Source organism: Cyprinus carpio, chromosome B18 (assembly GCF_018340385.1).
Source record: "Cyprinus carpio isolate SPL01 chromosome B18, ASM1834038v1, whole genome shotgun sequence".
Classification (NCBI taxonomy): Eukaryota; Metazoa; Chordata; class Actinopteri; order Cypriniformes; family Cyprinidae; genus Cyprinus; species Cyprinus carpio.
This window is the reverse complement of record NC_056614.1, coordinates 20,651,621-20,677,707: the sequence shown is the minus strand read 5'-3', so window position 1 is coordinate 20,677,707 and position 26,087 is coordinate 20,651,621. Positions and strand designations below refer to the sequence as shown.

The following is a 26,087-nucleotide window of genomic DNA, read 5'->3' as shown; positions in this document are numbered from 1 at the left end:
GTAGATATCTTACAGGATTCTGCAAGTCTCCCACTCACAGCCTAAGGATTTATTTAGCCTTATTTGGTTTAACATGACATGTCAATACTGACATTCACATTCATGTAGAGAAAGTGTAGGAGTCCTGAAAATGTATTTGCCATGACATTCAGAAATGATTATTCTGAGATTTAAGTTTATTGTTGCATTCTTTCATCTAGATTCGTTAATTCACTGATAACCACATCACTGCAGCTCTGTTCATAGAGTTACAACGCTGAGCTCATTAAATGTTGGAAACAAAACAAAACAAAAAACTTTGGAACACTGTTCAAATGCACAAAGTTAAATTCTGTTCCAACCCTGTCATTTTGGAAACAAACATTTCCAATAGCCAAGTCTTACTGGAAAACAAGTTCACTTCTTTTTGAACTTGTTGCAGTGTTGTTGTTAACTAAATCTATTCAAATATTAAAAAAAAAAAATATATATTTTTTTTTTTAAATTATATACATACACACACGCACACATGTATGTATGCATTAGATGGTAAACATCAACTTAAAAAAAAACTTTCCTCGGAACCTAAGTTAAAGATGAAGTACTAAATTAATAAGACTGAATCAAAAATATAATATAATATAATATTTATTTGAGTGTTTATAAAAAGATTATTATATTTTAAAATTAATGTTTAAATTATTCAATTACAAATAAAAATTCAACTTTCATATATTTTAGATTCATTGCACACCAACTGAAATATTTCAGGTCTTTTATTGTTTTAAAACTGATGATTTTGGCATACAGCTCATGAAAACCCAAAATTCCTATCTCAAAAAATTAGCATATCATGAAAAGGTTCTCTAAACGTGCTATTATGCTTTTCATCTGAATCAACTAATTAACTCTAAACACCTGCAAAAGATTCCTGAGGCTTGTTAACAACTCCCAGCCTGGTTCATTACTCAAAACCGCAATCATGGGTAAGAGTTTAACCCAGGAAGGCCATCATTGACACCCTCAAGCGAGAGGGTAAGACCCCCCCCCCCCCCCCCACAGTAAGAAATTTCTGAACGAATAGGCTGTTCCCAGAGTGCTGTATCAAGGCACCTCAGTAGGAAGTCTGTGGGAAGGAAAAAGTGTGGCAAAAAAACGCTGCACAACGAGAAGAGGTGACCGGACCCTGAGGAAGATTGTGGAGAAGGACCGATTCCAGACCTTGGGGGACCTGCGGAAGCAGTGGACTGAGTCTGGAGTAGAAACATCCAGAGCCACCGTGCACAGGCGTGTGCCGGAAATGGGCTACAGGTGCCGCATTCCCCACAGAGAAGCAGCACTGGACTGTTGCTCAGTGGTCCAAATACTTTTTTCGGATGAAAGCAAATTTTGCATGTCATTTGGAAATCAAGGTGCCAGAGTCTGGAGGAAGACTGGGGAGAAGGAAATGCCAAAATGCCTGAAGTCCAGTGTCAAGTACCGACAGTCAGTGATGGTCTGGGGTGCCATGTCAGCTGCTGGTGTTGGTCCACTGTGTTTTTATCAAGGGCAGGGTCAATGCAGCTAGCTATCAGGAGATTTTGGAGCACTTCATGCTTCCATCTGCTGAAAAGCTTTATAGAGATGAAGATTTCGTTTTTCAGCACGACCTGGCACCTGCTCACAGTGCCAAAACCACTGGTAAATGGTTTACTGACCATGGTATTACTGTGCTCAATTGGCCTGCCAACTCTCCTGACCTGAACCCATAGAGAATCTGTGGGATATTGTGAAGAGAAAGTTGAGAGACGCAAGACCCAACACTCTGGATGAGCTTAAGGCCGCTATCGAAGCATCCTGGGCCTCCATAACACCTCAGCAGTGCCAGAGGCTGATTGCCTCCATGCCACGCCGCATTGAAGCAGTCATTTCTGCAAAAGGATTCCCGACCAAGTATTGAGTGCATGACTGAACATAATTATTTGAAGGTTGACTTTTTTTGTATTAAAAACACTTTTCTCTTATTGGTCGGATGAAATATGCTAATTTTTTGAGATAGGAATTTTGGGTTTTCATGAGCTGTATGCCAAAATCGTCAGTATTAAAACAATAAAAGACCTGAAATATTTCAGTTGGTGTGCAATGAATCTAAAATATATGAAAGTTTAATTTTTATCATTACATTATGGAAAATAATGAACTTTTTCACAATATGCTAATTTTTTGAGAAGGACCTGTAATTTAAAGATGAAGTACTAAATTAATAAGACTGAATCAAAAATATAATATAATAATACTAAACTAAAATTAAAATGAAAACTGAAAACATTAAAAAAGTAAAAGCTAATTCAAAATAAACATAAAAAGGTATAAATAACACCGAAATAGCACTGATTTGTAGCTTCAGTTTGCCCCAGAAGTCATACACAAGTATATAGCACATGCACAGAAAGGTCTGTAACCAGGGACATGGCAGATACAGATAGAGGTATGTGTATCTGTCACACACTCTCTGATTCAGTGTTTTAACCACCACAAAGAGTGAATTTAAAAAACAAGGCAATTAGCGAGTTCATTTAAATTAATTGGCTGGTGTGTCAGCCCTCACCCTGGATCTAATGAAGCTGATTACAAGAGCATTAAAAGAGGTAAAGTCTAAAAACTATTCAACTACTCTTTTTAAAGGAGCTTAAAAATTAATCCAGAAGACTGGCGTCCCAGAAATGTGTGTGAGTATTCCCGCGGCTCTCCTGCAGGAATGTACACAGATTTCACTGGGTTTTCTCATTGGAGGCATTGTAATTCACTTCTTGTCCTCTCTGGAATTCCGTTACGGATCTTTGTGGTCTCCTTAGTATAGCGCTCTCAGGCTGTGTTTAGAAGCATATTATTCTACTATCACTATTTCATGACTGGACATAATAACAGTTGTGATCTTTCTGATTTCCTTCTTATTTTACCATTTGATCTGACTGCCAAGACATTTCTACCAAATTTTTTTTAAAAAGCCAAAAATTGGATGCGACTTGCTGATTTAATTAACTTGACAATTACTTTTGCATAGAACTATCTAAATGTTTGTGTACTGTTACACATACTATTTTTAAAAATATATAGAATGCATACTACACAGAATGCTACTAGCTCATTCCAAACATAGCTTCAGATTAACAACTAGATCTTGACCCCATCAGATCCCTCGGGTTGGCTGAGAGACACACACAGTACTTATTAAAAGCAAAATCAGCCTCTGTAGAACAGAATTAAAAACTTATGTGACCTGCTCTCATCCAAAGCTACCATAGCACACACAGATCCCCGATTCATCCTCTGATAGCAGCAGCTTAAAATAGTCATGTCACCATTAAAAAAAGATCTGGGCTTTTGGGAATATGCTACTTGTGTTATTCGTCTTACTTCAGCACGAAACTGGGTTTCCAACACGGATCCTGAACAAGAGAAGCAATTTAAAGACACTGTCAAGCCTCACCACAGACAAGGCATATGTCTGCAGAAACACAACTCAAACTAATATCCTACAGTGCAGTTAACACACAACTCTGACAGTCTAAATATAGATCTGCCGTGGACAGAGAACAGGAGAGGCTGTGCGTTGGAGGGAGTGTGTGGTGTGCTGGGAAGGGGTTAGTCGTGTGTAAATGTAAACGGCAGGGAATCCCCATTAGTCACACTCTACAGAATGTCACAGACACAGGGCCGCATGTTGGTTGGGTATGTATGAACACACGCCTCGACATTCCTCCACACGCACAGACAAACAAAACCCACACATGCAAGCTCACGGACCCTTCATCTAGCGAACTTTGTGGCTAGATTATCTTGACATGTGGCCAAATATTTAGAAAGGCCTGCCATGTAAAGCTACAAGTGATTTTTCTATGCTAAAAACTTTTTTGCATGTCTACATGGAAGGGTGAAACATCAAAGTAAATCTATCCAGGTCTAAAAATGCAAATGGGATTAAACCATTAAGAATTTAAATTTAAAGATCAGGGTAAATTTAACTTATTTTGTCTACTGGGAAACATGTAACTATCTTCTGTAGCCTCTGAAGAGCAGTACTAAATGACAAAATATAATATTTAGGCTAATTAAGAAAAATGTACATTTCATCTCCATTCTGTTCAAAAGTTTTCACCCCCCAGGTCTTTATGTATGGTTTTTCCTTCTGGAGCATTAGTGAGTGTTTGAACCTTCTGTAATAGTTGCATACGAGTCCCTCAGCTGTCCTCAGTGTGAAAAGATGGACCTCAAAATCATCGAATCAGTGATGCAGAGGGTTCAAATACACAAAAATGCTGGAAAACCAGATAATTTTTAGAAGAACAGCAGGCAGCTTAACTGTTCAGGACAAACAAGGGATGCATGAACTACTATCACTAAACAAACAAAAAAAATTATCATTCAGGTAACAACACAGTATTAAGAATAAAGTAGATGTAAACTTTTGAACAGGGTCATTTTTATAAATTCAATTCTTATTTTCTCTTGTGGACTATACTGTATGTAAACATCTTTTATGTAAAATATCTTATTCAGGTCAGTACTAAAAAGTGGCACAGCTTACCCCACTTCCCCTTAACTCGTATCCTTATTTGGAGCTGTGGATCACAAACATCCCATTGACACGACTGAGCATCATGGTGTCATACTGCATTTATTCATTAAGTGCAGTGTAGCATTATCTATGATCATGATAAAGCACGCTTTCTGAACTCTTTCAAACTCACACAAAGTTGCATTCATGCCAGTTGAAGGACCAGCTGAAGCATTAATGTGTCATGCCATGGTGGAACACACACTGTGCTGTAATGGAGTGTGCGTAAGGCTCTTAGGGTTAGCCTGAGGCGCTGGACGTCTTGTCATACAGTGAAAGTATCTGTCCCACTGTTGGGGGCAAATGACTGAGATATCTTTATGTGAGAGCGCACGATAACAGTTCAAAGCACTGTTAATTCACACTGAGAATCAATGACAGATTTACAGCTGCAGGTCAATAGAAACAAAAAAGAAAAATGATGCACTTACTGACAAAAGAAATGAGATCATTGAATCTTTCCTTTGGAAACAGCGGGTTCTCCAAACCTCGAAAGTAGAGTTTCAAAACTCCCGCAACAGAGTTTATATCGTGGTTATTCTCTTCATCTGTCAGGGGATCATTACCTAAAAGGCATAATGTGTCAAATATGCTGAACAAAATATTTATATTTCAAATATTTGTACACACAAAGAACTGAAAACTTCGAATAAACTATTTTGGTTTATCTTAGCATTCAAGAAATGCTGATGTGGATCTATTAAAAATAAAAATAAAAATGTCAAGACATGTAGATGTTTTTCCAAGAAAGGAAGTGTTCTGAAATCATGCGAATTCATGGCTCATATGACTCATTGAAGGCATAAGAGATTCATCATTATTCAGCAGCGACAGCGCTTTTGAAGCCATTTCAGAAACCTGAACTCTGTTACCACACACACCTACCTCTTTCAAAAGAGTTCTTGATATCATTGACTTCAACTTGAGATCCTGACACTCTGAATATTCCTTGATGCTGAAGGCCTAAAAATAGAGAGAGAGAAACTGTGAAATAACTGCTTAAATTAGACGCCTTCCAGTGTCCATTTAAATCTGCTGGAAATAAAGGCCGGTCCATAGTAACCACAGACAAATCCCAACCTCAAAAGCTAAGCCCTGTGCTTTTGAAAAGTGCCCTTTTTCTAATTAAAGATAATGAATGAAGGAGAGAGAGTGCAATCAACTTTTACAAAAACATCCGTCAGTCCGGATTAGCTTTTAATGGAAAGCTTGGCTGAGGGTCAGAAAAGATTAATTAAAAACTTCACTATAGTTTCTGTAAGACAGCCACACACAGACAACTTTCAGAGCTTACAATAGACACACAGGATCTACAACAGTTTACACAGGCATATGATAAAGAACTTTTTGGACTGAACATCCTCTGACATTGACAGGAAAGCACGTCATTTAAAACACAACTTCAAATAGATCTAAACAAGTCTGTGCATGGCCTAGACTGGGATGGGACGGATTCGGAAGAGGTGTGCAAAAACATGACCTAGCCAGACTTCAGGACAGATAGCAATTGGATGATTAGACAAGTTTGAAGGCAATAGCATAACTGTTAACTTCATCTGTAGGCTTTTCAGGTGACAATAGTGGGTTGATTTTAAGGAATGGTTTAAGTTGGAATGCCATTAAAATATAACTTACCATACAGGTTGATGAATCGAATACAGCTCTCAACAACTCTTGGTATTGCTTGTCCAGAGTCTTAAAACAAGACAAACATTGGCAGTAAATCAGAATGTGTGCTAAACAATCATTCTAGCTCTAAATCAACTGAAAATATCCCACACACCATGTATCATTCATGTCGGAGATGAGAAGATAATCCTTCTTGAGCCTTATACCCTTTTTAAAGTGCACACCTAATATTCTATGCCTTATCCTGTCTAAGACAGGAAATAAAATGACAACTTAGATCTGTGTGCTAACATGGTTATTGAACATAAAATGAAGCCAGTGCCACCGTGGAAAAACCGGAATGCTTTAGTGAATCCTGCTATGTGATCGTGGCGTCCGTGCTGCTTGTTTTGTGGGGTTAGAGCTATTTGTTCAGCGTTTGGCAGCGCTCGCTCTTACAAGCTTTTAAAAATAATGTTATCTGCTTTTAACCCAGGGAATGTGCCAAGTCTGAACATTGTGAGAGTGCCAGGAACAGAGGCAGACCTCACAGGCGCTACATTTCCAGATCAGCAATATGATGAATACAAAATGTACTGCCGCAAACATGTTTAATTATTAATACTGATACAAATTCATAAATCATAATCGAAACATAGATGGAAAAGACAATGAATGCTGGAAAACTATCTCTGCATTTTATTGTACAGAACTTTACTTTTAATTTATATATATATTTTTTTACAATAATCCAATAATTAGTTTTTTTTTTTTATTAACCACTTATTTCCTTATTTTTCACATATTCTTTGTTGTATTTAAAATGTAATATTAATACATTTAATATTTCATACAATCTTAATTCTATGAGTTACTTTTTGGCATGTGTAAAACACTATAAAATTCTTATTAATATTATTATTAATAATTGTAAAAAGTTATTTCTCTCCATTAAATGAAATAAATCATAATTGTGTGCATTAGGGTCACTGAAGCCAAAAAGGATGAACTCTTGTCAAGCATATGGACACATATACTTTGGGGTCCAAAAGTCTGAGACCACTAGTGAAAATACTTCTATTTTGCATATTGATAATTTAGTACAAAATATTTCCTTACAAATAATATTGCAATTTGACTGAAAAGTTAAAAAATTATTTTTGATAAATACTTCATATTCATTCAAGTTTTCTTAGTTTCCTTGTACCCAGTTTTAAATAGAAAACCCAGAATCTGTGCAGTCTCAGACACTAGGACACCACTGTACATGGTTCACACCTCCTTAGGATTAAGCAAAGGTCACTGGAAGTTGAACTACTGGAAGCTTAGAAAGACATGCAGCAATGAGCTAATTAGGACAAGCCGACTGTTTCTGTACCTGGTGCCTTGTGTGTGAGTTCCGTCGTCCACGACTATGAGAGAAGGACAGCAGAACGAGAGGACAGAGAGCCAGAGAGTGAGAGAGCAGAAAAACAGAGAGAAAGAGGCGATCCCCAGGTTATTTGGTCCCAGCACTACAAGCCACCAACAACAGCCTACAAAATCATTATTAGTCTTCCAATGACACCATTAGCTCCAGCCTCACAGAGAGAAAAAGAGGGGGTGTGCTGACAACACTGAATCCTATTATCCAAAAACATTCTTCACCAAGTTCCCTAAATTTTGCAATGAAACTTAAATTATACAGTAGGTATTTAAAAAAGGATAGTTCATCAAAATACAAAAATCATCATTTACTCTTTGTATGTTGTTCTTAACTTTAACATTCATTTTTCCATGGAACACAAAGAAATTTAGTTTAATAATAGTCTTTGTCTTCTCCATACATTAATAGGGAACATAGTCAGATGGTGATGAACTCCAAATATGCATCATAAAATGGTCAACATGACTTGTGCTATTTATTTCAAGATTTGTGAAGACAAACTACAGTTTGATGTGCACAACAGACAGAAATTTAAGTCATTATATGCTAAAAAAACAAAGCTTTGAAGGGATAGTTCACCCAAAAAAAAAAAAAATTACCAAATGATTTACTCACCCTCAAGCCATCCTGGTGTATATAACTTTCTTCTTTCAGATGAATACAATTGGAGTTATATTAATGTCCTGGCTCTTCGAAGCTTTACAATCTCAGTGAATAAAGGTCAAGATTTTGAAGCCCAAAAAAGTGCATCCATCCATCACAAATAGTGCTCCACACTCCCGGGGGGTTATAAAGGACTTCTGAAGTGAATATATGGAAATATCTATGTATAAAACTTCATAAACCGTAATCTCTGGCTTCCGCTAACTGTTGTGCGTGTTCATGAGAGAGTGGCATTCCAACGTAGGACGTAGGCGTAGCGTAAGCTCCAGTGAGAATATGCTAGTCTCATGAGAAACAAGTTTTGTTTACAGCAAAGGAAAACTAGTCTCCTTTTGGCTTATAATCCTCCAAAATATTTCTTTACAAATCCTCGTTTTGTACTTCTAATTCGTGACCAGTGTTTTCTTTTGCTCTCTCCTCTGCGCTTCTGCATTAGTTGTTTCTCACCGGAGCTTACGGTTCACCTACATCATCTGCTGGAATGCCACTCTCTTGTAATATGTACGACAGTTAACAGAAGACTATGGTTTATAAGGTTTTCAATATAGACATTAGAGGTCGACCGATGTATCGGTTTTGACGATTAATCGGCACCGATAGTTAATTGCGGGAACAATCGGTTATCTGCAAAAATCCATGCCGTTAGTTTTCCGGGTTGCATCCATTGCTGGAGCAGCTGAGAAGGGTCTGTTTTCATTATACAGTGCAAGAGCAGCCTCTAGTGATTGAAATCACTGATAGCTTGTGCTATTTGTTTAGACACGTGAAGCTGTACGCTGAACAGAGCGAGAAACTTCAGACCCGGATTTAAATGCAGCTGACAGAAAATCCTGCCGTTGTTCATTCTTGAAGTAAACTTGTGTCTGTTTGGTGATTAAATAAACTGTTTAGACCGCTGCTCAAGTTGAATGCGACGCGTCCGGAGTGTGTGTGATTCCGGTGAGTTCTCAGACTCAGCGCTGCTCTTTTATTTTGATTTGATTATCATTAATTGTTCAGGAATATAAGCATTTAAAGTGTGAGAATATACATTGTGCTGGTATAACTGTAATGGTATGGCCTTTGTGTATATATTTAGAGATGTGCATCTTTAAGCATGACTGTTGAAATTAAATGGTAACACTTTCAAATTAGAGTCCATTTGTAACATTAAGATTAATGAAAGCTGTGTAAGTATTGTTCCTTGTTAGAGTGTGGTAATTTCAACATTTACTATTACTATTATTATTATTACTACTACTAGTATGGTTCAATACTGTTTTTTTTAAATAAACCACTATTTACCAGTGTGGTCCAACCTAGCTATCGGTATCGGCAAAATCCACTATCGGTCGACCTCTAATAGACATTTTTCTTCACTTCACCTCAGAAGGCCTTTATTATCCCCCCGGTGCTTTTTATGATGGATGGATGCAGTTTTTGGGCTTCAAAACCTTGACCCCCATTCACTGCCATTATAAAGCTTGGAAGAGCCAGGACATTTTTAACATAACTCCCATTGTATTCGTCGGAAAGAAGAAAGTCGTATACACAGGATGGCTTAAGGGTGAGTATATCATGGGGTAATTCTCTTTTTTTGTGTTAACTATCCCTTTCAATGCAGCCAAACAGCACTGATTCTCTTGTCTCATTACATAACATATTCATAACATTTAAACTTAAATTTTATTCTGTTTCTCACACAAAGCTTTCAAATCAACTTTTAAGGCACTTTTTACAGTACTCCAGTACTCACTTTCATTGTATGGAAAAAAGCTTTGTGAACATTCTGTTGTGTTCCACAGAAGAGAAAAATTCACATTCGTAACAACACAAGACAGAGATTTGTATATTTTTAGGTGAACTATCCCTTTAAGAGGCTTTCATGCTGCCCTGAGGCATCTTTGTCAATGTTGATGCCTAAAGCTCACTTTATCTCAGTCATCTCGCTTTATGTGTACACACACCTCAGTTTCTGCTCTGTTTAAAAACCTTCCCCAGCCATAATGATCAGTCAAGTAGAAGCAAGTAGCAGTAGATCATTATGGCTTCAAGCGGCGGTATTCAGTGCAGGTAGTACGGCACCCAAAGCTCTAAGTACCTTAACAAATGACTCCAAATTTGCCATTAAAACTTTGCTTTAACATTAAATACAGAGCGTGGCCTGGGCCTCTGTGTGCCAAATGGTTTCGGAGGAAGACTGGGAGGCCTATAAAGAGATGTTTACACTTTTAATCTTGAATGTGTTGGAAGCTTTAGCAAGCACCACTAATGAGCTTCACATATACAGTGTAGCAAACAATTTTGTTTGAGTTGGGGACATGTGATTTCAGGTCATTTGGGGTAAGTGGTAAGCTCCCATTGTGCCTAGTTCAGTGATCTGCTCACGCCAATGTCCTGTTCATAAACTTCACTTCCACTGTACATCAAAGGCCATGGAAATGGCAGGTCTGCTGGGAACAGCAGGCGGTGTGGGAGTGTGAGAGATGTCTAAGCACGAAATCTTTTGCCTTGGCCTGGGCAGCTGGTGTTTTAAAGAGCAGCTCACATGGGGTTATACCTAAAAATCTGAGTTCAGTATCAAAATCCAGTCAGTTCACTCCTCAGCGTCTATAGGAATATAGTAAACTTGCCCCTTACTCAAAAGAAGAGCTTTTTCACATGTTTTCAAACTGTGCCCTATAGGATTTTGTGAGGTTAAATGTAAAGAGCACTATTAGTGCAAATCATTGTGGAAAAGAATCCTGGGAAATATTGCTGCATGGATATATGTTAAATTATGTTGAATTAAGCAGACATATGCATCTGGTATACTGTTTTGATCTTACTGCTGAATGTACTCTTATCTTTTTAATTTACAGGTGTATTCTCTCACAAGTGCTTTTAATTTCTATTATGGGAAATCTATAAATACCAGATGAAACAGTAGATAGAACCATGAATAGAAATACTGATGAATAGAATGAAAGAATGATAGAATGACAAAACAACTGATAGCTAGAACAATACATTGGCAGTCAAAATTATTCAGAAGACAGAATCGTTACAGTATAACGATAAAATAATGGCTAGAATGATATATTGATAGACACAACTACAGATAGATAGAATGAGAGACAGAGAGAACAGTAGATAGACAGAACAAGAGACAGAATGGTACAACAAACAGAATGATAGAATGACTGACAGACTGAACAACTGGAATGATTGACAGAATAATGAGTAGACAGAAGGACAGAAAAACTGATAGATAGAATGATAAAAAGAGTGACAGACCAATAGAAAGACAGAACAACAACATGACAAACAGAACGACAGATACAATGACAAAACAGACAGATAGAATGATATATTGACAGACTGATAGAATAACAGACAGAATGGCGGATAGCAAGACAGACAGACTGAGAGATAGAATGACAAAAATAATATAGAAATATGAAATGATGGCTAGAATGATATAACAAACGACAGAAAGAAAAACAGGACAATATAACAAATAAAATGACAGATAGAATAACAATAAATATAGAATGATATAACAACAGACAGATAATGTCAGACAGAACAACTGAGAGAATGAGAACGATATAATGATCGATAGAATGCTAAATAGAATGACAGACAGACAGACAGACAGACAGAGACAGACAGACAGATAGACAGATAGATAGATAGATAGATAGATAGATAGATAGATAGATAGATAGATAGATAGATAGATAGATTGAGAGAAAGTTTGACATATCCTAATATTATATTTGACGCTTTATGCACTGCTGAAGATACAAACAAGACAAAGTAAATAGGGCAGAGAATTTTTTTTTTTTTACCTTGTAGTTGCATACTCAGGGCGGTAACCTGTGTGAGAGACAGATTGTAAGAGAGGGAGAGAGAAAGAGAGACAGAGAGAGAGAGAGAGAGAGAGAGAGAGAGAGAGAGAGAGAGAGAGAGAGAGAGAGAGAGAGGATATGAGAACAGAGTTCTTCAGAGGCCCAGGGGAGGCTTTCGTTTATGCTCAGTAAAGCACATGCAGCCAGCCATCTGTCTGGAACTGGACATCCACACATACACCTTTAGGACATTGGTTCCATTTGAAGAAACATTCTACATTTCGATGCTTGAGCTACAGGTACCCGTTTAGCTATAAAAATATTTCATCCAAGTGTCAGTATGCAGCAGGCAGACTACAGCCTACAATCTTTAAAAAACAGACACGGTTGATTTTAGGCCAGGGAACATGGTTCCTGACAGCTCTGTTGATCCCACCCACACAGCGTTCACACAGCGGCCCCTGACAGCAGATTCTGCGGTGTTCACAACACAAAACTGAAATGCCCCGGGCTCCAAAACATGAAGAGGCAACATGATGAGCAGATTTATACATGATGCGGGAATTATAATCCTCCATACTATCACATTTAATTAATATGAGGTTAATATGAGGTTGCATCACCCACATAAGCACTAGTGTGTGCTGTGAGCAGCTTCCTGCTGGTTTCTACTGGCCAAGAGGATTATGATCCAAATGTGTTAGAAATGATCTCCATCATTGTGTGTTTTCAGTTCAAAGTGCTGACCCTCTGTAAGAAGATACAAAGAAAAGCACACAATACCATCACCGAGGGTCCTCTTCAGTAGATCATGCTTTGCCTGAAGCTTAGTGATGTACACCTGGGGTCCTCTTCAGTAGATCATGCTTTGCCTGAAGCTTAGTGATGAGATTGCTGCCCTCCAGATACTCGCGAAACTTCTGTGAAGAGATATGATTGAGACCAGCATGAGACCACTATCTATATATATATATATATATATATATACATCTATCTATAATATCAAATATAATATTAGGTTATGTCAAACTTTCTCTCAATGAGTGTGTTTACATGCACGTTCTTAAGCCAATTATGCTTAATAAGAAATGGTTCAGTGAAAACGCTATATGAGCTGTAAGTTTCGCACGGTGACATGTCGCAAGCTTTATTTAACCGCACATCTGACAAACATATGGATGCGGAGTCAGATACGCAAATGATTATATTTTCACGTCATGGAAATAACCTGATTTATTAAAAAAGTCATGTAAACGCTACATACTTGTGTTGTCAGGTTACTGATGTGCACGTAAAAGGGGAAAAACTGGTTATTTTAATAAGCTGAAATTTGTGAGTTATCAGCGTACTGGTGTGCATGTAAACGTCCTCATAGATTACAAGCAAGATGTGACATCTATCCATCTATTCATAGATCTATCAAAACCAACCAATCTTGGTAAATCTTTCTTATAATGAACCTGTTTAAAGGTGAAACTCGATAACATGCCTATGACATTTAAATAGAGAGACTGATTTAATTAAAAACAAATACTGGTAAATCTTAATGAAGCACAAACTGACCATAAAATAGAACTGCTCCGTCTCCTGTTGGTTGGCGCGTCTCTTGGCGATGCTCGGCTTGCTGAGGTAGGTTTCCGACACGGTGGACTTGACCGATTCAGTGGAGCGGCTGTGATGGAAACATTCAGACACGTCATAGTCCTCGATGGTCACCATGTCCTGGATAGTAGTGAGAGTGGCCTCGGAAGTCTTCTTGATCTGAAACAGGATAACATTTTTAGTAGGAATTTCAAAGTCATGTGTCAATGCAAGAGTTCAGTCATTTTTATAATTTTTTACAGTATTACACAACATAACTCTCGGATAGTCTTGCAACATTTATTAATAAAAATGTGTGTCAGTGCAAGAGTGATAACAGGAGAAACAAAAGTGCTAGAAAAACACATTAAGCACTGAATAAAAGACAGGGAGGGAAAAAATCCTCTGACCGTCTCTGCTTGACATGTGCTCTGTGACTAATAGCAGGCCTTGAGCAAGACACCAGACCAAAGAAATCAATTTACAGCGAGGGGAGCGGAAGATGACCTAAGGGACCATCATTCACTTGATGGCCTTGAGGATTAATTTCTGTAACTTTCCAGTGTCAGACGTGCAACATTATCATACAGTTCTAAATATGTGGAACTGTACCACTATATCCCAAGAGGAACAGACTGACAAAATGATCCCAAAGTGAATTGCTGTGGACTGCAAACCAGTAACACGAATAAAGAATAACGCAAACAATATAAAGCCACTTTTTTTGTGATGCTTTCAATGCTTTAACTATCATTTTGCAGAAAATATTGATAAATACTGATATAACTTGATTCAATTAGCATATCATAAAAATATAGTGAAGGCAAGGAGATAAAAAAAGAAGATTAAAAGATATTGAAAGGAGAAAATAATGAAAAAAGTAATAAATAATAAAATGTATTATTATATATAATGATAAAATATTATGATATATAATAACTTAATATATAATTATTATATATAATATAATATTATATAATATATAAAAAATAATATAATATATATTATAATACATATACATATTATATATAATAATATAAATGTATTTTTTATTATTTAATTTTTTAATGTAATTAAAATTACATGTGTAATTTAGTTACATTTTTAATATATATTAATATCATTAAAACATAATACTTCAACCAAGGAGAAAGATGTGCAATCTCTCAGAAGAAATAATACAAAAAATTATATAATAAATAAAGTGAATTAAAATAAATTTTGATATGTATTTATTTAGAGAGAAAGAGAAAGTTTAAAATATATTACTAAAAATAGTTCAAAGATAATAATAATTTAACCACATAAAACGGCTAAAAGGAGAAAGCACGAGAAAAAAAAATAAGATGGGGGAAAAGATGTTGAAAGCTGGTGCAATCGCTCAGTGGAAGCATTTGTTCATCTGCTGAAAGAGGCTGCACAGTACGGAAGAGCAAATTTCTCTCACACTGACATGCTCTCTTTCTCACACAATCATGCGCACACACACACAACACACAGATTTATGTCAAACAACCACACTGTGTATCATGCAATCTTGCAGAATAAAACTATGGTAGTTTCATCATATAGTGAGCTCATCTCTCACTGTCACGTTTAGGCTGAATCATCCTTCACATCAATGGAGGATGACATACAAGTCAATGGAAACCAGCACTCACACTTAAAACAGTATGGATCCAGGTCACTGCTCTACTTGTGACTCACCGGCCTATTGTAGGGACTGAAACACTGAGAGATAATCACAGGTTTAAACCTGCCTCCTGACGTTGATCTGTCTGTGGTCTGGTTTTGGTGAAGGCATGCCATTTATGGATGATATGCCACACCTGTCTTGTAGGATGTGGTTTACTGGGAAAGTCAACCTCAGCTGCAGGGGCGGTTTTAGGGGGTGGTCAACAAGCTTGGCCCCCCCTTTGCCCCCCCCTAAGTTTGGAATCATATCACACCAAAACATTTTGGGTGAAATGTCTTGTAAACTACATATAAAAAAGAAAAATATCACCAGCTGCTAAATTCAAATCTGCGTTCGCTGGCTGGCACAGAAACACACACATTTTTAAAGCAAAATGAAAAAAAAAATGACTGAATGAATAATATTTAAAGTAGGTTAAGATGAATTTTAATATTGTTCCCCCTAAAAGCACAAGTAGCCCCTATCTGGCCACCTCAGTTACTTTGGTCTAGAACCGCCCCTGCTCAGCTGAGCCATAACAAAGGCAGACAGGTTACAAAGAGGTAAAGTGAGTGCAGGGGGAAGGGAAGAGGCCATCTCTGAAACGCCTCTCGGCATGCAAGTGCAACTCCTATCTCTCTGAATGGGGAAACATCAAATTCTCCAAAACTGTTCACTAAGCTTACGATTAAATGACATATTTGAAATCATCAAAGAAATCTGACAACAACTGTGTCATAAATGTTTTTACTTTTGCTCAAATAGCATTATAAAAAGCTTATTTTTCAGGCTAGATCATTCAGTGTGCATGCGCAGTCCTTAGAGCACGTCTCAGAATGCTTACTGTTTCTATAGCAACCGGGACTTCTAACAGCAGCTGCAGTGGCGGGGCTTCCTGTGATTGAGGGGCCATATTGAGCGTTGCATTTTTCCCCATTCAAAACTATAAGAGTGACACGTCTTGTATATTCTACAGTCTTTGTTTAAATCTAGCGGGTCTAGTGTCTCGTGTCACAAGTTCAGTGATGCAGGTAGTGCTGATTCTCTTCAGCCAATCAGTGATCAGCAGAGTTTATGCATCACGTTTTGGTCACGGTATGGTTCACTTGAATCCTCAACCGTGGTGGAACTGAAAAAAGTACCAGTTTCTGTACACGGTGGAAAACCCCCCAAAAGTGAACCCTACTGAACCGTACCATGCAGTGGAAAAGCGCCAAAAGTGTATATTTTGAAATAGTATGTATTGTGAATTACTTATATAATAATAAAAACATAAAAAATTATTATTGTACATTATCATCATTAACTATAACTAAAAGCAAAAAAAATATAAAAAATTTGGAAACGCCAATTTGCTAATCAATTAACATCAGTATTCTTTTGACTATTTGATCTTTAAGATTGACAAACAAGCTGCTCGGGGGAATAAGATGGCACTGAACAAAGATGATATTTTGGCACATCTGTAGCACTGTGGTAATCAACATTAGCACAAACAGAAGGGCCCGATAATCAGTACAAAGGCAGCCGAGAGGGCCGCAATCAGATGATCAGTGCTTTACGCAGCAGCAGGAGCAGGACACAGATCTCCCAGCGTTTGATGTGCCTCCCAGAGGTCTATCTCCTGCAAAACAAACAGACACTTCCTACGGAGAACTGTGCAGTGCCTTAGTGGGGTTTCAGTGCCTGATGTGAACAGAATATCCATAAGATAAAGGGAGTGGGACAGAAAGTCAGAGATAACACTGTCTATTCTCCTCTGAGATCTCCAATCTCTCTCTAATCTCTACAGCAAACACTATTTACATTATTCAATTATGAGCTTGAAAAGAAGAATGGAAAAAAAGAAGAGCTGGCAGCTGGATGATTGCTGAAGAAAAATGAAAGGATAAAGCAGGAAGTTTGAAATGACAGACTTATTCTTCCTTTGTGTCTGACAAAGGTGTGTTTGAGAATGAGGCGAAGCTGAATGGTTTACGGCGGTTATACTATAATAATGTATTCATTGAGTCATTTTTTTTTTGTCATCTAATGCAGTGAAGGTTCTAGGAAACAGCTGGACTAAGACTCAGCACTATGTCCAGTATCCTGTCATGTTCATTACAGACCTTGGGTCTGATGTCAAAAGACGCTTTAAGCCATCTGGAGAAACCAGGAAGTGCCCTGACCTCACATCCTTCCGCTTCCTTTCGGCCTTGTCGGTGGTCCAGTCAATATAAACACCTGTCATTTAGCACATGTAAAGTACTAGTGATAGAACAATATAGTATATACAATCAGATGATATTTAGGACTAATAACAGTGTTGTTTGGTCAATTAAAATGGCCATTCCCACTAGTTTCAGGTCAAAGGTTAGCAAAATCTTTGTTTTTCTGTTTGATGTTTTGTTGTCAAAAAAAATTATTTATGTATAAATACAGGGGGAAAAAATCTATTTATTTTTATCATGTACAGTTTTTAAAATATTTTCAATATTCTACAATATTCTTCCAAATTTTGGTCAATGACAACAACCAAATATATGCACTCTGAAGAAAGAATGGGACAAAAACTACTGAAAAAAAGGCATTTTCAACAAAAAGCAATGCCCAAAGTAGGCTTATAAAATATGTAAATATTTTCAATATTATTTATGTGAACAGACAATGTTCAGAACATAAAACAAACAAATAAATAGAACATTATAAACAAATGAAAAAAGAAAAATCTTATTCCTTTTACTACAATGCAAAAAAACGTTTAATAAAATCCACTATTCATAGTTGAACATTAAGTCTGCCATTTATTCAAACCACAATGAGGCTCTTCACAATCCTTACAACAATTTTAATTTTTTTTACATATTGTATGAGCCTCTTTCATTTTTTACAGAGAATGATATTTATACTACAACCTGCGACGTTTCAGTAAGCTTGCCATTTTTCCAGAACCATTTAACTTCCACAACAACACTGACAGGAGGCTGAGTGGTCGTTCTTTACAGCAGATGATTTATCGGCCATTTGTGGGAAAAGTCTACCAAGGACTGTACCTCCACAACAAAACCACTGCCTGAAGCAACAAAAGCCACACAGGACTGACCGTTCCTAATGCTGCATGCTTGTCTTACAAGGTATGTTAAATCTGTTCAGGAATAACTGCGATTTTGTCTGTCAAAACTGAGAAAGAGAGTCACGGCAGAGAAATAACAGGAAGAAGATAAAAGAAGAAGAGGGCAGATGTAAGACTAGTTCATCTAAGATGGACACGATAAAGCCAACAAGACTCCTCCATCTTCCTGACCGAGTGGTTTTTCTCCGGAAGCAGCTTTCGACTTGTGCCTTCAAATGTTGCAACCTTGGAGAAGGCAAAGATAATAAAATGTGAAAAAGACAGACACAGTCTGCAGGAAGAAATGGGAGATGGTGTAACTAAGAGAAGCTTCTCTGTGCGTCACTCGGGTTATCTGGAGGACAGAGAAAACTCTGCAGGGAGGAAAAAAAGTATTTCTTGTAAGTCCTCCTAAAGCCTCTTTTACGATCAGCTCCTGCCAACTCAATTAAGCAAACGCATTGCAAAGCTGTCTCGCTCTAATGCAACAGGAAGATACGGGATGCGCGTTCCTGGACTTGAACTTATTAACAAGATTTTCAAATTCAATTATGCAGTTCAACGTCAGCTGAAATGAACACAATCACTTCAGCACTGGTGATCGTCTGATGCGGTTCTTAATTAGCAGACGCTTTATAATCCAAAGTGAATTTCTGGGAAAGCCTTTTGTGCTCAAGGGAACAAAAGTGATGGTCATTTTGAACTATTTTAAATGTACCTTCCATTGTTCCTGACCATTTCTGGTGGTGCTCGGGTCACCTTACCTCTTCGTTCTCGATCTTTAGAGTAGCCAGACGGGATTGAAGCTGCTGGAACCTCAGGAGGAGTTCTGCTTGCACTGGAGGCTGGGCCGTGATCTGACACACCTAAAAAAACAGATTTTCAATTATAAGAAAGAAACATGACAGTCGCCATTAACCTGTAAACACCTGCATAGGGGCTTTAGTGACCCAAGACATCATTCACTACCTTCCCCCATAGAGCTGGGTGATAAATAATATCATATCGAGATGTGCATGTCTCTGTGTGATTGAGTTTTGCGGTTTCATCCATTTCACACAAATTCAAAAACACGCAATGCTCACGGTTTTGAGTCTACTGTCTCAATATATAAGGAGAGCTCACATTAACTTTATCTCCAGAGATACTCAGAGTCACTTCACAAGCTTTTCACTGTTTCATCTGAGAAAAACTACCGTCAAATACACACTGAAACTCAAAGAGTTTAGAGATAAAAGTTCAGTTTAACTTGAAGAAATTATGACAGAAATATTTTACTACTATATACTAAAATGCTATATATTTTTGTACATGATATTTTATATCACACACTTTTTTTTGATGATAATTGTGTATTAAATCTGAATAAAGCAGAGAAGAGATAAAACTAGTTTCATGGGCCTCTAAATTCTATCTTACTCTGTGGAGTTTAAATTACAAACAAATTATGCTTCTGTTCATTCTCAAGGTCTAACAAACATGTTGGAAGCATTTTCGTCTCCATTATTGGTAAATGAATATTGTGCTAGTGTTTTTGGCCTTATTGCCCAGCTCTGCAATTCTGATTGGCTGTCAATGTTTTCATTGTTAATCAGCTGGGAAAAACACTTTGAAAGTGATTCCAATGATATTGCTCCTCTGTGCAATTATCATTACTGTTGGTATGGAATCTGGTATTCCTTTAAATTTAGAATGATTTTTAAAACTACCTCTTTATTGCTATCGTTATAGTTATCATCCTTGTTGTGAACGGGCCTTTAGAGAACCTACTCTAACAGAACAGAGCTCCCTAGAGGAGGAATCGCATATTTAAACAAATAACCAACACCTGGCACAATCATTATAACCGACTCTTATAAAACAATACTCAAGTTGCTTTCATTGACCAAGAGAGTACAGGCATGACCGCAAAACAACAGGTTGTAAACCATGTGCAGACATTATATCAGTGTCAAAATGGCCAATTAAGGAGGATAAATCCAATAAACACTCTCTAAAATCTGCTTGAGGGTGAGAAATGCAATATGATTTGCTCTCAATGCTCTGAACAAACACTACGCTGCCAGCTGAGACACAGTAAAAGAAGGATATGAAGCAATCCTGACCACATATAATTCAGAATTTCATTAAGACACTTTTCTCCACTCTGCATCCTGTATGATCTCATATGCTTCAACACAGCTTTAGACAAGATTAACGTGAGGTTAATGGATGTGTTGGTAGATTTACCATGGGAGATCCATGTTAAAATGAAACGTAATGTCTGCTTACAGATAATTTGTAAGGTGTAGGATGCTGGGTCATTCTAAGCAGTATATTTTCATCTTTCCATTAGGGCAAGTAAAGCTTTAAAGTAAAGTAAAGCCAGTTCTGTGATTAGTAGTAAATCTCCATCACGTGCATTCAGATGGAGCAACATTTATTACAGAGCCATTGTTCACTGACAAGCTACACAATATCGTGTTTATAATCAAAGGCGATTCAAGCAGTTAAAGAAAACAAAGAAAACTACAGCATAACATACTGTTAAGAAAACAAAACTCCTCTCAGTTTACGTGGTGTTAAGATGTAACTTAACCAGTAACTTAAGATGTAACTGTCACAGTCTGCTTGCTATTGTGTGTGTGTGTACATATGTACGTGTGTGTGTGGGAAGGGCTTTGTTTAAATCTGACCTCATCTCCCATATGTGGCTGGAACTCAAATTTAACAGGCGGGCAGAAAGCAGTAGGGTACATTTCCATGAAGCGCTGGCGGTCACTACGGGGGTCCAGACTGTCCACCGCGTTTTCAATGATGTCCAGGCCCTCGTGACGAGACGTCTCCAGGTTATATTCGGCCGAGAGGTAAGTCCGCAGAGCCCGGTTCAGAGAGGCATGATATCCCAGATCACAACACTACACCAGAAAAAAGAGAGAAACGTTCCAGAAAATATAAATAATGGGCAAAGAATCTCTCTAAGTAATACTGTATATGCTGCATTCAAATAATGGTGTGTCTAACTTCCCAACAAAGTGAAGAAGCTTTTAAGCACTAGTGCAAGAAAAAGAAGAGCAAAGGATGCAGTACACTATCAACTCATAAATTAGGTAAATATGTATAATTTTTCTGGCAAGCTGCATACCAATTTGTCATTTACAATACAAAAGTATACTATACAAAAGTAATTTTTTAATTGTGAAATGTGATTTAAAAGCAGCATATGACCTAACACACACTGATTGTGCTCTGGTGGTCTGTGTGCTGTCTTTATAAGGCCTTGGACTCTGAGGACTTGTGCAAAACAGCCCGGTAGCCTAGTTGTTCAAGGCTAAGCGTAGACTGGCAGGAATTTCCATAATTTGATTTTGACTCTGATATGAGAGTCGTGGGGAACTGAAATGCAAAAAGATGTCCTGGATAATAAGATATGGGTGAGAACTGTGCCATCCTTGGGGAGGTTATTTAAGTTCTGACTGTGCGTGTCACTGGAAGATCTGCCAGATCTCGACTCCAAAAGCGTTTGCAAACTTCCAAAGCCCATTTTATTGAATTATCACGATGGCTTGCTCTGTCTGTCAGACTGCAGATGGTTTTAAGCATTTGGATGCCCTTTTTTTATTACTAAAATGGTGCAGTTCTTGTGCCAGAGCTCAAATTGAGAGTCAAATTATGCATTGACTTGAGAGCCAAATGATGACACCGCCATTTTTTGCACCTGCTTTGAGGTTTTTTGGGGATTGAAAAAACAAAACAAAAACAAAACAAAAAACAAAACATGGTTTAGTATCAATAAGACCCATAATGATGAGACCATGCAGAGGTACCCATTAGTTTGTTAGCAGTATGCAGGGGCAAAAATGTCTTTATACAAGATAAAACTTAAACCAGACAAGGTCAAGTTCTTTCTCTACCAAAAAAATGTCTGAAAAACTGACTGCATGCATATAATATCACCAAAACACTGCCAGCCCCCTGTAGAGGTTTTTTGTTTCATAGATGAAATTCATATTGCTGGATATTCAGTTTATAAATAAATGATGCTGAGAGGATTTAACAGTGATTCAGGCTGTAGAATAAGTGAAGGAGAGCTCAGCAGTGCAAAACGTGAAAAAATACATTGTAGCACACAGTAGTAGACCTAAAAGAGTCTCTCAGACAACCTGATTCACAAAAAAACTAGGTTTTAGGGCTGGGGGCCACTTCCACGCCATTCTTGCTAAAAATGTTTTGCCATATTCAGAAGCTGGAGGACATACAGTTCCTTAATAGAAAAGTAGAACAACAGCCACTTCATACAAAATAACATAAACGGGGTACTTTTTTTATATATTTATATATATTCTCAACTATATATAGGTGAACTAACATTATTTATATCATCTCAAATAATGCTAGAACTTGTGGAGTGCTGCTATCATTAAAACACAATGAAAATGAAATTGTAAAATTAATGCAAATGGTCCCCTCAAATTCAAAATGCAAAATAAAAGCTTTTTCCTTTGGTCTCAAACTTTTGTAAAAAAAAAAAAAAGGCCTCTTATTTCTCCACCCTCGTTTAAACCACCATTATTTTCTTTGCTTATCCTCTATGCCGAGGATCATTTTTTACCACCTCATTCTCCACAGACGTTGTGTTAAGCTCCTCATTCTCTCTCAAACGAATGCATTTGACAATCAGGCCTTCAGAAAATGTCTTTAAAAACAGGTTTGTGTGGTTATTTGGAGATATGGAAATGAATGCAATTTAACCACAGTGTATTTTTTAAAACATCTCATTCCTGTCAGACACACCTGCATTTATAATCTCAAGAGCTTAAATTTGAATGCAACGTTGACAGAGCTCTCGCTGAGGAGTCTATGCATTTCCTCAGATCAAAGCAGGTGTAGACAAAGATGCACCGATGAAAATGGCAGCAGTCCTTGTCATATTTAGCTGTCCCAGCAGACCTGAGGTCAGTTTGAAACTCTAATTATAACTGTCCTACTTGTCACACAAAGTTTCTTCGTCTGTGGAAGAATCCCTGAACCTCCTTTTCATTCCCCAGTACTTACGTCTATTAAATCAGACAAGTCGTGAATGTAATATTTGAAGATTGAAGCATTAGAGGCTTCAAGTGTCAGCAGGTATTCATTCCGAGCTTTGATCGACTTCAGCTTGTTCTCCGAGTACTTGGCCTGCCTCTGATGAGAGAGAGAGAAAGAGAGAGAGAGAGCATAGAAGCAAAACAGAATTTGAGAAAACGGGTTGAAACATAAAAACAAGCAAGCAAGCATTTATCTTTGCATGCAGTCTGTGACAAAGAACAAATGCGTCCAAAAATAAACCAACGAAGACATATAAGCATATAAACTGCAAAAATCGCTATACAGACATATATAGACCAATATGGTACATCTATGTGGCTACAAAAAAATCAAGTATTGCTCATTTCCTGTATCAGTAAGGATATTACTAACATTCAGACCCACTTAGTCGACTAATTTAACTGACTGACCAACAGACAGTGACTCACTCTAACTTTCATATTTTAACCATCCCACAATGTCTCGTTCCAGGAAGCATCCATGGAAAAAACAATCCCACAGCTGTTAAATCATTTGTCACGGGTTTTAACACAAAACAGATACACTAAGAGCATAAAACGTTGCCATTCCTGTGAAAGCGGGGTCAGGCGTGTCTTCGAACAAAACATTTCTGGCGCATAAAACTTAGGTGCAGAAGGAAGTTCATTCATCATGATAACAATAATAATAACAACAATAACAAGAATAATAATATATACTTTTTTGTACAACATGTTCTGTTGTGCTTTACGTACGGTATGAGAAAACACATAACAAACAATGGAATATGGGTCATATTTCCCACAAAATAAAAAGAATTAAGACATTACATTTTGTATAAATTAATTTAGACCTATTTTTTAGGATTTTAGTATTATTTACTGTGAACTTGTTTAATTAAAAATAAAATGTGTGTGTGCATGCATATATATTATATATATATATATATATATATTACACAATACACACACACACACACACACACACACACACACAAACACAATATATAAAAAATATGGAAGCTTGTTTAAATGTGCTCAACTGTCAAAAATAGTCATGTTAAAAATATAAAATATGTGTCATTTTCTTTAAAATGTATTTCATTAATTTCTTTAAATTATTTTTTATTCATATTTCTTTATTTTCTTTTTTCAGTACAGTATGACACAGACATTCCATCATATGAGTTATGACTTGATTCTTACAACTGATAGTTTCTTTGGATGATTCATCGTGGTCTGGTTGTTATGAACTACTAAATACCATTTCTTATTTACCTTCTCCTTCATCTTCTCGATCTTCTTCACAGAGCTCCGTCTCTGGTGTCTATCCTCTAGTCGGATGTGAAAGACGGGATCTCCAACACGTCCGATCTGCTTTTCCTCCTGCTTCTCAGCCTCCTTCAGTTTGCTCTCGGCACTGATGCTCTCCGTGTGATACATATGATAGGTTTTCATCACCTGCGGGACCCAGAGGTCAGAGGTTAAAGTTCCACAACAGCCAGCTGAGCTCTAGAGAGGTGCAGCAGCTGCTCGTCTGAGCCAAAAAACTTTCATCCTCCCACTTGACACAAATCAATTCTGTTCTCCTTCAGAGAAACTTTCTTTTGTTATGTAAAGCCAAAAAGCACCAACTGAAATGTTTTAAGACAAAACATAAATGCATCATTTTCTCTTTCATATACCTTCATTTGCATTTCTGTTCAAATCAGCATGTTCAAAGTGTAACCAAATGAAACAAAATACTAGCTTCTTAATGAGCCATGATGGAGCTTTTATTTTACCAAGAAAAAAACATTTTACTGGTGCTATAAGAGAGACTGAAACCATTGCACACTGGTAAAACTATGTATTTGAAGTACGCTGGTAAGCTGCAGTCATTTTAAAACAGAATCAGTACAGTTTTCATGCTGTACCTTACTCAGCTTCTTTCATCAAACCCAAAGCCATTTTCAAATGAAGTAAACATTTCACACATTAGACTGCTAAACCCCCGTGAAGAAATCCAATTATTGAGAAGTGAATGTGCCACATAATGGTAAACGCTGCTTCAGACGGCTTGAGTCATTGTTTTGGTTAGGTGGCTATTTGTCATATCCAGATGAATTTTATGACGAGCATTAGGATGCGACTCAGAACATATGAGCCTGTACTAACAAACTAATTATGCCTACGATGTCAAACTCGTCACAAAGAGCGAGCGCTTAATCGACGCTAAAAGCTTTGTCACGCTGTAACTGATGTAACATCGGCACGCCATGATTGAACAGTGCTCGCAGCTGATCCAGACTCTCTTTTCCTAGAAATATATGAAATGCCAGTTTCTTGAGAAAATAGAAGTTTTGAAAGTGCACAGCTCTGTAGTGTTTTTTAGTGAATGACTATGGTATTTTTGTGTTGTATTCTGGGTGGTTGAACCCTATGATATTCCATTTTTACCTAAAACTGATATGACTAAAACTGTTTTCAGTGATTAAGAGCTGAAATAAAATATTATACTTAAAACATAAATTTAAAAATTAGAAATTTAGAAATTAAATCAAACTAAAAAGTAATTTTAATATGAAGAATTACAATTTCTAGTACTAATACTGAAATATAAATAAGGCT

The 26,087-nt window shown here is 37.2% G+C and overlaps 1 protein-coding gene across 3 annotated transcripts in view; it reads right to left on the bottom strand.

Moving 5' to 3' along the window:
- LOC109110177 (SLIT-ROBO Rho GTPase-activating protein 1-like) overlaps nt 1-26,087 on the bottom strand; it is a 95,905-nt gene that overhangs the window by 18,629 nt on the left and 51,189 nt on the right. For all 3 annotated transcript variants that reach the window (XM_042744304.1, XM_042744305.1, XM_042744303.1), the window contains exons 5-16: nt 24,756-24,938; nt 23,467-23,595; nt 21,108-21,329; nt 19,197-19,298; nt 13,649-13,846; nt 12,958-13,005; nt 12,869-12,905; nt 12,086-12,113; nt 7,563-7,596; nt 6,212-6,272; nt 5,462-5,539; nt 5,008-5,142 (exon numbers count right to left, since the gene is read on the bottom strand). In XM_042744304.1, the coding sequence (XP_042600238.1) occupies nt 5,008-5,142; nt 5,462-5,539; nt 6,212-6,272; nt 7,563-7,596; nt 12,086-12,113; nt 12,869-12,905; nt 12,958-13,005; nt 13,649-13,846; nt 19,197-19,298; nt 21,108-21,329; nt 23,467-23,595; nt 24,756-24,938 (1,255 nt within the window). The remainder of the gene's footprint in view (nt 1-5,007; nt 5,143-5,461; nt 5,540-6,211; nt 6,273-7,562; nt 7,597-12,085; nt 12,114-12,868; nt 12,906-12,957; nt 13,006-13,648; nt 13,847-19,196; nt 19,299-21,107; nt 21,330-23,466; nt 23,596-24,755; nt 24,939-26,087) is intronic.